This window comes from Phyllobates terribilis, unplaced genomic scaffold (genome assembly GCF_046119375.1).
Source record: "Phyllobates terribilis strain yellow unplaced genomic scaffold, ASM4611937v1 Scaffold_11__3_contigs__length_659146591, whole genome shotgun sequence".
Lineage (NCBI taxonomy): Eukaryota > Metazoa > Chordata > Amphibia > Anura > Dendrobatidae > Phyllobates > Phyllobates terribilis.
This window is the reverse complement of record NW_027362771.1, coordinates 68,642,877-68,656,736: the sequence shown is the minus strand read 5'-3', so window position 1 is coordinate 68,656,736 and position 13,860 is coordinate 68,642,877. Positions and strand designations below refer to the sequence as shown.

General features: G+C 41.9%; 1 protein-coding gene across 2 annotated transcripts in view; it reads left to right on the top strand.

Annotated features, from left to right (window-relative positions):
• DPYSL3 (dihydropyrimidinase like 3) overlaps window positions 1-11,333 on the top strand; it is a 144,828-nt gene extending 133,495 nt beyond the window's left edge. For both annotated transcript variants that reach the window (XM_073651288.1, XM_073651287.1), the window contains exons 10-14: window positions 3,994-4,135; window positions 5,918-6,088; window positions 6,694-6,873; window positions 8,028-8,190; window positions 10,815-11,333. In XM_073651288.1, coding sequence (XP_073507389.1) covers window positions 3,994-4,135; window positions 5,918-6,088; window positions 6,694-6,873; window positions 8,028-8,190; window positions 10,815-10,906 — 748 coding nt within the window. In that variant the 3' untranslated portion in view covers window positions 10,907-11,333. The remainder of the gene's footprint in view (window positions 1-3,993; window positions 4,136-5,917; window positions 6,089-6,693; window positions 6,874-8,027; window positions 8,191-10,814) is intronic.
• The last annotated feature ends 2,527 nt before the right edge of the window (window positions 11,334-13,860 follow it).

Below are 13,860 nucleotides of genomic sequence, written 5' to 3'. Positions count from 1 at the left end.
TACCTGACATAAAGGAATCCCAGATTGTTAGCGCTCTGACATGCCAGGGCACTTCACAGCCTTCAATAGGTATTTTCTATGTAATCTGACAGCTGCACGGGGTAAGGTCAGAGACCTGATTCCAGGGATATATCAATTTACTGGGTGCAGTAGTTATAATAGTCACAGTTTTCTCTGCTGCAGATCTAGCAGAGCTCAGTTGTCCACACCACAGCTTTCTGTGTACATTGTATAGTGACAAAGAGCTTCTAATCAGTGCTAGGAGTGCAATTGGTCTAGAAGGCAAAAGACCAGTTGTCCTGTAGTGATGATAATCTCCTGCTGATAAATCACCGATTTATATTAAAAATGCCAAAACCCAACCCAGTAAGTGACACATAACTGTAATCAGGATCTCTTCCACCACATCATGCTGCTTTCAGATTATAAAGCAAAAGCTTGGTGACAGATTTTCTTTAACAGCTAAGCTACCCTTGGATGATGTTACCATTATCACATCCTTCAGGCTGCCCAACAAAGCTCAGTTTATTCACCACCATGGTTTACAGTTTATATTAATTAAAATTAGTCCACCATAACTTGCTGTCCACTTCCATCTGACTCTCCAACTGCAACATGATTGGCCTGAAATGTACATTTAAAAATAAAATCAGACGAACATCTAGAAAATGCATCAAAATCCCAACACATGAAGGAGTGGAAAATTCCCTGTGATGGAAATCTGTAGGGAGTCATGACTGGTGAATTGCCCTTCCCATGGACAATGGACTGAAGGTTAATGGTTAAGAAGAGTACAGAAAAAATAGATGCAATGATGCTGAAATCAACTTAAAGGGGTTGTTCACCCCCTTTCAGAGAATCTCAATCCTCGTGTGTAGTTTGTTATTAAAGGGAACCTGCCATCAGAGTATTAAACTGCAAACTGAAGGCATATTTGTAAAAGCCCTTAAATGCTTATTAAATGCATGCAAACATTTTTCGTAGTATTTAATTAGGAAGTTGTTTAGAAATCCATCTCTGAAGTTTTAAGTGTAAGTGCAGTGGACAAGTACTGTACTTACAAATCTCGTACCTGTCTTCTTATTTCTCTGCCCTCCATCGACTTTCAGTCTTTGACTGACAGTTCACTATTCTTTCTTCCCCTGCCCAAGTTTCCTCACAGGCACGGAATCATTGCCTGGGGTCTTCTCAACAGAGGGGGTGGCGCATGCGCAGATCGCTAGTGAGGGCCGACCTGTTAATCTGTGTATGTGTCATCCAATGTTGAGACAACTCCATGCAGAGATTATACTTGGATGCAAGATAATCACTTTGTCGTCTCAACAAAAAGGGCAGCGCATTCACAAATTGTTAGGTTGGCTCCCGGAGCATCACAAGGAGGGTACTGCGTCAAGGGAAGATAGAAGAGAAGGGTCAAAGACTGAAGGCCGACAGCAGACTGGGAAATAAGGAGACAGTCAAGAGAGCTGGAAGTGCAGTGTATGCCCACTGCGCTTGCAATAAAAACTTGAGAGCTGGACTGCTTTCCAATTTCCAAACTGAATGATACAAGAAAGGTATATATTTAATAAGTGTTAAAGGTCCTTACAAATGTGCCTTCAGTTAGGTGTTTAATTTCTTCATGACGGGTTCACTTTAAAAAGCTATTCCCATTTTACTTACCGTCCCCGGACCAGTGGTGTTCCCTGTGTCTGTTTTTTACTGCAGCGCTGACGTCAGCTTGACAGTACAGCAACCAATCAGTGAGCTCATCGGCTCGGAGGGGGACTTTCTGTCTACACATGCACAGCAGCTGAGCTTCGTGATTGGCTGACCCACTTTCATGTGTCACCTTCGGTTAATACTCTGAAAAAGTTAATTTCCGCGGGTCCAGTAGTGGCATGGCTTACAGCACTCAAGTTGACTCTTGGCATTGTGCATGGTGGTTTAGGCTGAAATATGAAATCTCCTCTCTTCAAGCTACTGTTGCATAGTCCTTGTGCCTATGTCACCTTCACAGTCCTTTTGGCACTCTGTAATGAGTGATACATGAGAGAATAGGTGATCTTTACACATGGCATACTTTAGTGTGTTCTATGGTCTACCTCTTCATGGCTGAGTTATTGCTACTGCTGGATGCTTTCTCTTGAGAATAATAGCACTTATATAAATGGCTCAGATAAAGAAATATCAACACCTGACTAGCTGACTTATGCCATAAGTGGGGTCCTATGACAGTGCCACGTTTTATGTCACTCAGCTCTTCGGTATGACCCATGCTACAATCAGTGTTCTTGAGTTTGATCTTTCCAAGGATGTTTGGTAGAGATGCAGTGGGTGACAATTTCTATTTCTGCAGCTGTACATTATTGAACGGTAATAGGTAGATGTCTGCAAGGGAAACGGGCAAAAAAATATGTGTGTGTGTGTATATATGCAGTATATGTGTGTGTGTATCTAATATATATAATTGTCTTATCCCGTCTGTCTGTCCTTCTGTCCAGGAAATCCCGCGTCGCTGATTGGTCTGGCCGCGGCCAATCAGCGACGCGGGATTTCAGAAGAAAGATGGCGTCTGTTAGCGGCTAATCTGCTGCACGGAGGTCAGCGGCGATCGCAGCAGAACTACCCCGACCGGCGGCGCCGCTGACCTCCATGCGGCTAGGACTGCTGATCTCCCGATGGTAAGTGTGAAGGGAGGACCGGGGAGCTGCGCCTCCGGTCGGGATGCTTCTGCTGCGAGCAGCCGCTCATCTCCCGGCTGCTCGCAGCGGAAGTACCCGCACAGGCAGCGCCGTTCCCCGGTCCTCACTAATACAATTCGCTGATTGGTCGCGGCTGCGACCAATCAGCGATATTGGCGTCAAATTTAAACACCGCTCTGCTGATTGCACCCGGTGTACCGCATACATATTCTATAATACCCGATGCGTTTGAATCGGGCCACCATCTAGTCTAGTATATATATATATAATTGTCTTATCCCGTCTGTCTGTCTGTCTGTCCTTCTGTCTAGGAAATCCTGCGTCGCTGATTGGTCCAGCCGCGACCAATCAGCGACGTGGGATTTCAGAACAAGATGGCCGTTAGCGGCTCATCTGCCGCACGGAGGTCAGCGGCGATGCGGCCCTCAGCGGCGATGCAGCCCTCAGACGCTCACGCTCCCCCTCAGACACTCCCCCTCAGACGCACACCTCCACACGCACACCTCCACACGCACACCTCCACACGCACACCCTCACACGCACACCTCCACACGCACACCCTCACCCGCTCACATGCTCACCCGCTCACCCTGTGCTAGCCGGTCATCTCCCGGCTGCTCGCAGCAGAAGTATCCCGACCGGCGACCTCGCTCCCCGGTCTTCCAAAATTCATTAGGGGCCCCGGGGGGATACATTGGGAGGTTAATTTAAAGTCGTGCACAACCCATTTAAATACTGCTGCGCTGATAAAGTCGCGCCCGGTCGGCCGCATACATATTCTAGAATACCCGTATATGTAAGTGTGTGTGTGTTTATGTACAGCAGGAGAAATAAGTATTGAACATGTCACCAATTTTGTAAGTAAATATATTTCTAAAGGTTCTATTGACATGGAATTCTCACCTGATGTCTGTAATAACCCATCCAATCCACACAGGCAAAGAAATCAAACCATAGATGTCCATAAATAAAGTTATGTGTAATCCTTCTTAAAAAATGAGATATATATAATGACGTGGTTACAAACAGTTAGATAGCTGTGTGCAGCAGAATAAATTACATTTTTACTGAATGCAATTTACTGTGAAAAAAAAGAACTTTCACCCGGGCCACTCCTCTGAGAACTCCCTATGGTGTATTGTTTTCTTGCAGACATTGGATATGGTTTATCATTTCTTAGGACTGCGCTCATCCAAACCTGCTTGCAATCGTCTTATTGGTGACTCATTACTGCCTCCTAGTGGTGTTATGTGGCTGTCAGCCTCAGAAATATTTCTGGATAACAGGCAAACTGTTTGTGCTTTCTCAGTGGTGATCTGCAGGTGACTGGCAGTGCCCATACTACATTCGGCACAGCACAGAAGGCAATTGGAAAGGACAACTTTACTCTTATTCCTGAGGGAACGAATGGCATAGAAGAAAGAATGTCTATCATCTGGGACAAGGCAGTGGTAAGACGCCATGCCAGTGTCCTGTAGGGCAGGCGCATCTTGATAGGTTGAATAAGCTTTTAGATATCTATGTTGTGCAAAACCTAATAATTATATATTTCAGCCATCATGCATTTCTTAAGCAGTTTACAATTTTTCCCCATCCTTGACCAAGCACAATTTTTCCTGTACATGTGACTTTAAGGATTTTTATAATTTCAGTTCAGTTATTCAAAGGAGTTTTGCCACTTTTTCTCGTGATAAGTGGAGCCTAAGTTTTAGGTTATTTTTATATTGATATTTTTTTGCCTCAGAAAGTTTTTTTTTTTTTACAGCCACAAGAAATTGACAAAATGAATTTTAAAATGTGTTCCCCTTAATGTTATAACCATTTTCATGTATTGGACATATTATGGTTTTTATGGCAGGGGCAAAGTTACATACAGCGATAATGACTGGCAGTGGCTATCATTTTTATTTTTTTTCTTGCTTTTTATTCTATATAGTCTCATTTATTTCACACATTGTGCCTTTTGGGGGGACATTTCAGCATTTAAATACCTTTTTATTATTGTTGATTTCCCATTTAATGACAGCTAGCATGTTAACCCCAATTACAGGGTAAATTCCGTCTCCTGCCTACAATGGTGATGTGGGTGTGCAAAGACTGGAGGAGGAACTGCTTCCTAAGCTGTATACACAGTGCTTGTTCTGCGCTGTGTATACTGTGATCAGGAAGGCCGCTAATAAACCATCTCTACCTTCTTCAGGGGGAGTTTGGTCAACTCTGACAGCTGGCTCCTTACTCCTGCAGCTACATCATCTTGTTGTAACTGGTAACTCTGAAAATGATATTCTAAAACGACGTTACAGAATCATATTGGCGAACAGGTCTAATGTTTTAAGACGTTGGACAGTCCACAAGTAGTTAAAGGGAACCTGTCTCATCCAGAAATGCTATGTACCTTCAAACATAGGGTTAATCTACAGGTAGGTAACGTTTAAACCTTGTGTACCCGGCTTACTGAAGCAGTGCTACAGAGAAAATGAAGTTTTAACCTCCCTGCAGCCTCTCACTTTCAGTCATCGGGCTGTGCAGCGAGCTGTTAAAGTCACTGCACAGTGAATGTGGCTGTAATCACTCGCCAGAGCTTTGACAATCAGCACCACCCTAATAAATGGAAGCAAGCGGCTGCAGGGACAATAAAACTTCATTTTCTCCCTGCAGCCACTACTTTTTTAAGCTGACTGTGCAAGGATTAAATGCTATTTATCAGTAGATTCCCCCCTATATTTGCAGGTAAATGGCCTTTTTGGACAACCTGCTCTGCTTCTGTCAATCAGAGTGCCTGGGACTGATTACAACGTATTCACAGTATAAGGAGCAGTGACTGTAACCACTACAATGACTAGAAGTGAGCGGCTGCTGAGAAGATATAATTTAATGTTCTCCCTGTAGCCGCTTCTTTAGCAAGCATGGTTTTATTGTTGTATACCTGCAGAATAGCCTTATATCTGACGTTAATTAGCATTTCTGGATGTGACAGTTTCCCTTTAAAGAGAACACTTACCAATACAGAGCTCTGTAACTAAGAAAATGTAAGAGATGCTCTTACTAAAACATCTTTCCAGGTGTACCCACTTGTTGCCACCAGTAATGGTTGTGCTGAATGTGAAATCTACACCTCTAATTGCCTGATGATTCCTTTCTGCAAAGGTCTGTGCTGGTGACAGACGTCTTCTGAATAAGTATGAATGGGCCAACAGTGTACTAACCTATATAACCTTACCTCTTGTTTTTAGGCTACAGGGAAAATGGATGAAAACCAGTTTGTTTCTGTAACCAGTACCAATGCTGCCAAGATCTTCAACATGTATCCCAGAAAAGGGAGAATAGCTGTGGGCTCAGACAGTGACTTGGTCATCTGGGATCCAGACGCAGTGAAAATTGTGTCTGCCAAAAGTCATCACTCAGTAAGTAATATGGAGCTCAGAGACAGTAAAACTCCAGCATGGTCATTTACTAAAATATAGAGTGGTTAATGAGCCGAGATTTACTCCATCATTAAAATATTAGCTTTTTAGTATAAATGATCTAATTGTATGGTGACGTGTCTTGGAGCAGTGCAGCAGGAGGGATAATAGGCCAACAATGACTAAGCCAGATAATAAAAAGGAATAAGCCAGCTTCTCATTATCCAACATTATGTCTGACATGATAGAAAAGAATAAACCCGCACAGGGCTTTGTCAATAACAGAATTGTTCTGTTAGCCTGTGCATGGGTTAAAATAATAAAATACACCCGCAGTTATTCATATAGGTTATTCTAGAACTACTTTTACATGTCTTATGATCTGTTCTCGAAGACCACTAAATACACAACAAGATGATCAGTTTAGAAAAATATTAGGCTCTGTTCACATCTGCATCTAGGCGCAAAAAATCCATAGCAAAATGGCATTGTGATGATGTGATAAGCCTTGTACTGGACATTATTAATGGATCTTGCAGGAGAGGACAGGATAGTTAGATTATAAATGATTAATAATGAACCTTCCGCTTTCTCCTGTGTTCTAGGCTGCAGAATATAATATCTTTGAAGGCATGGAGCTACGAGGAGCACCACTGGTGGTTATCTGCCAAGGCAAGATCATGATGGAGGATGGGACCTTACATGTCACCCAGGGAACAGGCCGCTTTATCCCCTGTAGTCCATACTCTGATTTTGTGTACAAGCGAATCAAAGCCAGGACTAGGGTGAGATTAATAGACCAAATACTGTTAGTCTCTTATTTTTTTAAATGTAGTTAATTACACTGATCTTGTACAAATAAATTCAGATAAAAAATGCAACACGATATAATGTACAAAATGAGCTCAAAGCCAAGTCTATTATTTCTGAAAAGCTGTCTCATAAACACTACTCAGTGCACATTGAAAATGAAAAACCTGTTCTTTATTGGTGAGATTTAAAGGGTATCTGTCATCTGGTTTTTCCTACCCCATCTGAGAGCAGCATTGCATAATGTAGGGACAGAGACCCTGATTCCAACGATATATCACTTACTGGGCTGCTTGCTTCAGTTTTGATCAAATCACTGCCGAGCTAGCAGTTCTCTGAATGCTGAGCTCTGCATAACCTCACCCACGCCACTGATTGGCAGCTTTCTGTGTACACTGTGCATAGTCAGAAAGTTGCCTATCAGTAATGGGGGTGGGTTTATGCAGAATTCATGAATCTGGAGGACTACATGGCAGCAAGTTCACTAGTCCTCTAGTGATAATCTCCTGCTGATAAAACAGTGATTTCATCCCAGTAAGTGACACATCACTGGAATCAGGGTCTTTGCCCAAAAATTGTGCTTTTCTCAGATTAGATGGCAAAACCTGCTGACAGATTAAGATCTAGACTTAAGACCGAACCATTCTGAGAACATGTCTGCTTCCCATTTCTGCCAGGTAGTATATTGTTGGGAAAACTTTTTTGCATGTCAAATCTATTATAAGTATTCTAATACTACTACTATCATTCAAGCCAGTAAGCATGTAAATAAGCTTCTATGTATATGTAGAGAATGGTTTGTCTATAGCACTACAGGTATTAGCAAATGATTAGGAGGACAGGATACATAATCACATGCAGAAGGCCTTCTCTATTTTTACCAGCCATAGTGCAGTATAGTATTGTGATGCTTGGGCTTTCACTATACCTTTACAGAGGTCACCTTATATGTATTAGATGCACATGCATAGAGCTGTAGATTACAGATACAGTATATCTTTGATGATACTGTTGGCTCCTACCGGAGTATACAGGGCAATGCCTTTAATGTTACAACTATATAGTCTAAGCCCCGCTGCTGCCTTATCTATACATTATATTCCAAACATATTCATTGTTTGCTCCACAGATCGCCGATTTACATGCTGTGCCCCGGGGTATGTATGACGGACCAGTTTTTGATTTATCTTCAACCCCTAAAGCTGGTACTCCGGCAGGCTCTGCTAAGGGGTCCCCAACCAGGCAGACTGCACCAGTCCGAAACTTGCACCACTCTGGATTTAGTCTAGCAGGTATGTATAGAAAAATTTCTATAAATAAGATTTTCTAAGCTGGAAGCAATGAGTTTTTTAACATGAGGGTTTTTCCAAGGCCTCATTCAGATGTCAGTGAATTTTTACGATTGCAGAAAAACGTTCTGAGTGTCATCAGTATTTTTCATCAGTGTTTGATCAGTGTTTTTCACATATGGATAAATTCATTACAAAACTTTTCCTATACATTATAGTTAATTAATTATAATTGATCACGGCCCGCACACAGACTGTACACTGATGCCATTCATGTGCCGTCTGTGATTTTCACAAACTTGTTTGCGTAATATTGATGCATGATGCAGAAAAATGGATATGTATCACACATGTCTGCAAAAAATATAGACATGTGAGCAGCTCCATAGGTTATAATGGGTATGTGTTTTCCATCTGTGAAAACACTGGTGAAACTATAAGGCTATGTGCCCACGATGCAGAAATGCTCCGCATTTTTCCTGAGCATTTCTGCATCTCCCTGGCAGAAAAAACGCATGCGGATTGTACATGCGGATTGTACATGCGGATTGTACATGCGTTTTTCCTGTCTGGGACATGCGGATGTGAAGCGTTCTTCACATGCATTTCCGCATGCGGGTTGACAAGCGCTTTCCAAGCGATTTTAGCATCACTTGGAACGTGCTTGACAACTTGGTCACTATATAAATCCATTCAAACGGCATGGATTTATATAGTGTGACCAAGTTAGTAAAAGAATGGTAAAAAATAAACATTATACTCACCTTCCTATGGCTCCCGGTCTCGTCCGGTGTGTTGGGCGGCTCGCGGTGGTCTAAAAGGACCTTCCATGACGTCATTTAGTTATGTGACAGGTCACATGACCGCAGACGTCAGCGGTCACGTGACCTGGTACATGACTAAATGACGTCATGGAAGGTCCTTTTAGACCATTGCGAGCCGCCGGGAAACCAGGACGCATCGCTATGGTGACCAGGGGCCATCAGAAGGTGAGTATAATGTATTTTTTTATGAGACAGGGTTGTCCAAGTAGTGGTTTGTGAACATAAATTCCCTTTAAAACATTTACTTTTTATTTAATATCATTAAAATTCACCAATGAAAAACCCCAGGTGTGTAAATAAATGGATACCTGTTTCCCTTGTCGAAAGATAAAGGAAAACCACTCTGACCTCCATGTGTCCCTAGTCCGTACCTAAAGCTGGTCCTGCCTGCGTATGTAGCCAGCATTATGCTATTAATAACAGTCTATCAATAGGTGATTTCAGAAACATGAGAAAGACGTATATTTATGTATTATAACTTATCAGACAAAAGTCTCTAGTCTGAGAGGCGATTGCAGAAACATTCGGTGCCTGATTCATGTATCAGACTTGAGTCTTGTCAGTTTATTTGGTCTGGTCTGTACTGGTTAGACAATCCTGCCGGGTCCCCGGCGGATGAATCTGCTCCTTTTAACATATATGCCTGAAGTGTCCCGGGTGAAAAAATCTGTTCTTTGAAACATGTATTTATCTTTATGTATAGACATCTAGCTATTACCAGTTCTTAGATACCATAATTTAATGAATCTACTGTACTGTATGCGCCATTCTTCCACCCTGTTACTTCCACACTATCAAGATAGAAGGAGAGGAACGGATGTATGGACCCCTCATACTGACTACCTGAACTGCTATACTCAAAGCAAAAAATACACAAAACAACTACCAAAGAACAACATATATATCAAGAAGTCTTAACTGCAGTCTAGACTTGAGGGAAATCTATACTATTTGTTTTTCATCTCTATTCGTATATCCGCAGTAGACTCATAACAGGGACGGAAGGGACAGCCACCGATTTGCGGGGGCACCATTCTTGTGACCTAGGGTGCCAATCTCCGCTGGCAGGCAGGACCAGCTTTAGGTACGGACTAGGGACACGTTGAGGTCAGAGTGGTTTTCCTTTATTCTTTCGACAAGGGAAACAGGTATCCATTTAGTTACACACCTGGGTTTTTTTCATTGGTGAATTTTAATGATATTCAATAAAAAGTAAATGTTTTAAAGGGAATTTGTGTTCACAAATTATAAACCTCCCCCATTTTTCTATCGTATTTTTGACGACAATTGTCCAAGTAGTAGACAACTTCTTTAACTGCCCCTGGCCCAAACACCAATGTGGCCATACAAATTTTCATACAAGCACCCAGTGTGGTGGATGTCAACGTAGTAGGTAAAGGTCTTCCTTGCACCCACCATCTTTAGTATAGGCTACTTATAAGCTATTTTCCTTGCCGGTTTCTCCGTACACTTTCCTTAGTCAAGTCTTTTGCTGTTTACAGTGTTATTAAATATCATTATGGCTGCTGATTTGCTATTTTCTTCCTATGAGACCTGTCCTCCTGTTTCTGCAAGTTACAGCCTCTTGCTCAATCCTTTTTAATGAAGGAGCTCACTGTATACTTAGGGTTGGCATAAACCTTTTATTAGTGGAAGAACTGTAATAATATATGAAACCAAACTCGTCATAAAAAGTGAAAGCGTTGGTATTTGATTTGTTCATGCGCTCTCCCATAACAAAGCGAAGAACAGGATTTCTCACGCTGACTAAACACGTATTATTTCAATTTACTTTGTCCGCAGGAAACCCGGGAGATGAGAGCGGCGTACGTTCTGCTAGCAGGAGGATTGTAGCTCCCCCCGGTGGACGCTCCAATATTACATCTCTCAGTTAAACGACCAAGAGCCATTAAGAGAGTGGGAAACAACCCAGTGGTACAATTGGTGTTTAAGAGAGAAGTTCACAGATAAATTAAAATTGAAACGAAGTTCAAGCTGAAGAATTGATAACCTTCAGGCCTTATGTTTTACAATTGCTTTTTGCTACCTAGCTTTAAAGTGTTGCTGTTTTATTTCTCCATAATTGCATAGCCTTAATTTTCAGCCAGTGCATGCAGTCCAGTGAGGTGCAGTGTCCGGAGGGCGTCTGGAAAGTTTCCATTCTCTGTGGTTATTTTATGATTTGTTTTTTTTATGAGGCATTGAACACAGACATATGTTGGGTAAATTCATTAGTTGTGGAAAATTCTGGATCTTCTGTCTGTCAACGAGCTTTTCTCTGTTTTTATACAAGAATTGCAATAAAATGGAGGTCCCACCTGATGATCTGTGTGTATTCTTTAACATATTTTACATTTCCTTCTTACAATAATTCTGTATTAGGTTAATAAGGATGTAGTAGATGTTAAAGGGAGTTTATCACCCTTAATCCACTTATACAGGGTCTCAGCCCCTATAAGAGTCATATCTGTAGTATACATTTTAATGGTTCAGTTGGCGCTCTTGGCGCGGCACCGTTACGCCTCTTCAATTTGCACACTGAGCACTGCCATACCTTGATTGACAGCACACTCATGTAGCGTCAGGTCCGGCTCCTGTCAGCTGTCCAGTACTGTGAGGGGCCACAGACAGGAGCCAGCGATGAGGGTCTGCAATGACACTATGTGAGCGCAGCTGAAGTGTCCGCCTGGAGTTTAGCATGGCAATCTGAAGCTCTGCACCTCCACACGGACACTGCAGCCGCTCTCATATAACGTCATAGCTGGCTCTTTTCTGTGGCCCCTGCTCAGTGCAGTATTGCTAACAGGAGCCAGCAATGACACGATGTGACGCAGCTGCAAGATATGACAGTATTTCGCATTGAATTTAATGGGGTGTGATGGTGCACTGAGCCAAGGGGACACTGAAGATCCTTCCTTTAACTACAGAATAAATCATGATTTTATGCCAGCTAAAATCTATACTGCATCTATGACTTTTCTAGGGGCTGAGACCCTACATACCTGTATAGATGGGTTTAGTTAGCGTTTTTAGGGGCGATATTACAGGTTAGTAACACGGACTCCAGACTTCCTTCACATACTTTGTGCACCATTAGAGGACAGCATCAGACCAGGCCAGAAAGTTTCCATGGTTTTCTGTTGGCTGGGATCGATCCTTTTTGTAGCACAAAGCACACGACTGTAAGGACAAGTTCACACAAAAGTTTTTTATTCTTGGTGCATGTGTGGCCACAGACCAATATTGGCTTGTATGCTAGTGCACATGGAGCTATTTATTCCCACAGAACCTAGGTCCACGTGTAAAAAAAATCGCAGCATGTGCTAGCTTGGTCCGATTTACAGAGCAAACAAATGTATGTAACAGTAGGTAGCGCCTGCACCCATCTTCTATGTGGACCATAGTCTGAACTCAACGTAACACTGCAGAATGAAGCCTTAGGAGTCCTTCAAACTTACTTTTTTTTTTTTTTTTTGCAGTATTTTTATAATCTTAAACCATCGTCATCATTTTCAAGCATTTCTCGTTGCTTTTTTTACGAGCATTTTTGGTGCCATTTTTTTTAGCAAATTAGTAACTGGCTTTCCTGGTGTTTTTTCAATTTATATAGAGAAGCTTACTTGAAATATCGCAGAAAATTGCCTACATCATGATGATTTTTTTAAAATACCATGGACTCAAAAGGCAACCAAAAGTGAAGAAAAACAACACAAATGAACAGCATAGTTTACGGTGTATTTTTTCGCTATTAACTTTCATGTAGCATGTGACCATAGCTTATTTTTGGGCAAAAAATGCCAGGAAAACGACTTTTTACCATCAGTGCTGTGTGTGAAGCCAGCCTTAACTGGCTTGTACAAAGAAATAAAATAATCAATGCTAAAAGCCAAATTATACCATATAAGACAATGTGCACATGGCTATATTACAGCTCTGTACAACCTCCGAGTTATATTGTAGGGCCTTCTCTATACCTCCAATATTATATGTAGATTATGTTCTGTTGGATTCCATAGTTGCACAGAAGCCTGTATGTACAAGGCTCTTGAGCATAGATGATGGATGATGAGAAGCTTCCTTAGTCATTTAAAATTGTAAATATCCCTTATAGCAGGAGTGGGATACCTTTTTTCTGCCATATGGATATTTATACCATCATTCGGGGGCCGAACAAAACTATCAACTCGAAATTTATCCTGCTATATTTGGTTAAACATTTAATTAATTCACCCATAATGTGATGGCTGGAACTGCTTCTCTTTGGTGAGACGTGTGATGATATGTCATAATGATGATAATACGCGCAACTGCTATTCGAAATTTTTGTCTGTCTGGAGTGCAGTTGACTCTTAGCGATGAGTGGTGTATACATCACGTAAGCGACACCAATACTGCTCAATATATAGTACATAGGAGCCACTGAGACTACTCGTTATACATCACATAGGACACAGACTGCTGTATATACATTACATAGGAGACACAGGCTGGAGCAAATACATCACATAGGAAACTGAGACTGCTATATATACATTACATAGGAGACATGATCTGGAGCATATACATCACAAAGGAGACACTGGGGTGAAGCATATATATTACAGGAGACATTGGGGCTGAAGCATATGCATCATCATCATAGCAGATGCTCGAGCATATTCTTCACAGAGGAGATGCTGAGGCATATACATTACAGGAGATGTTGGGATGTATACATCACAGGCGATGCTGGGGCTGGAGCATATACATCAGATAGTTGCTGAGGTCGGAGCATATGGATAACAGGAGACATTGGAGCTGGGGCATACACATCACTGGAGATGCTGGGTCTGCTGCTGCTGTCGTCGGT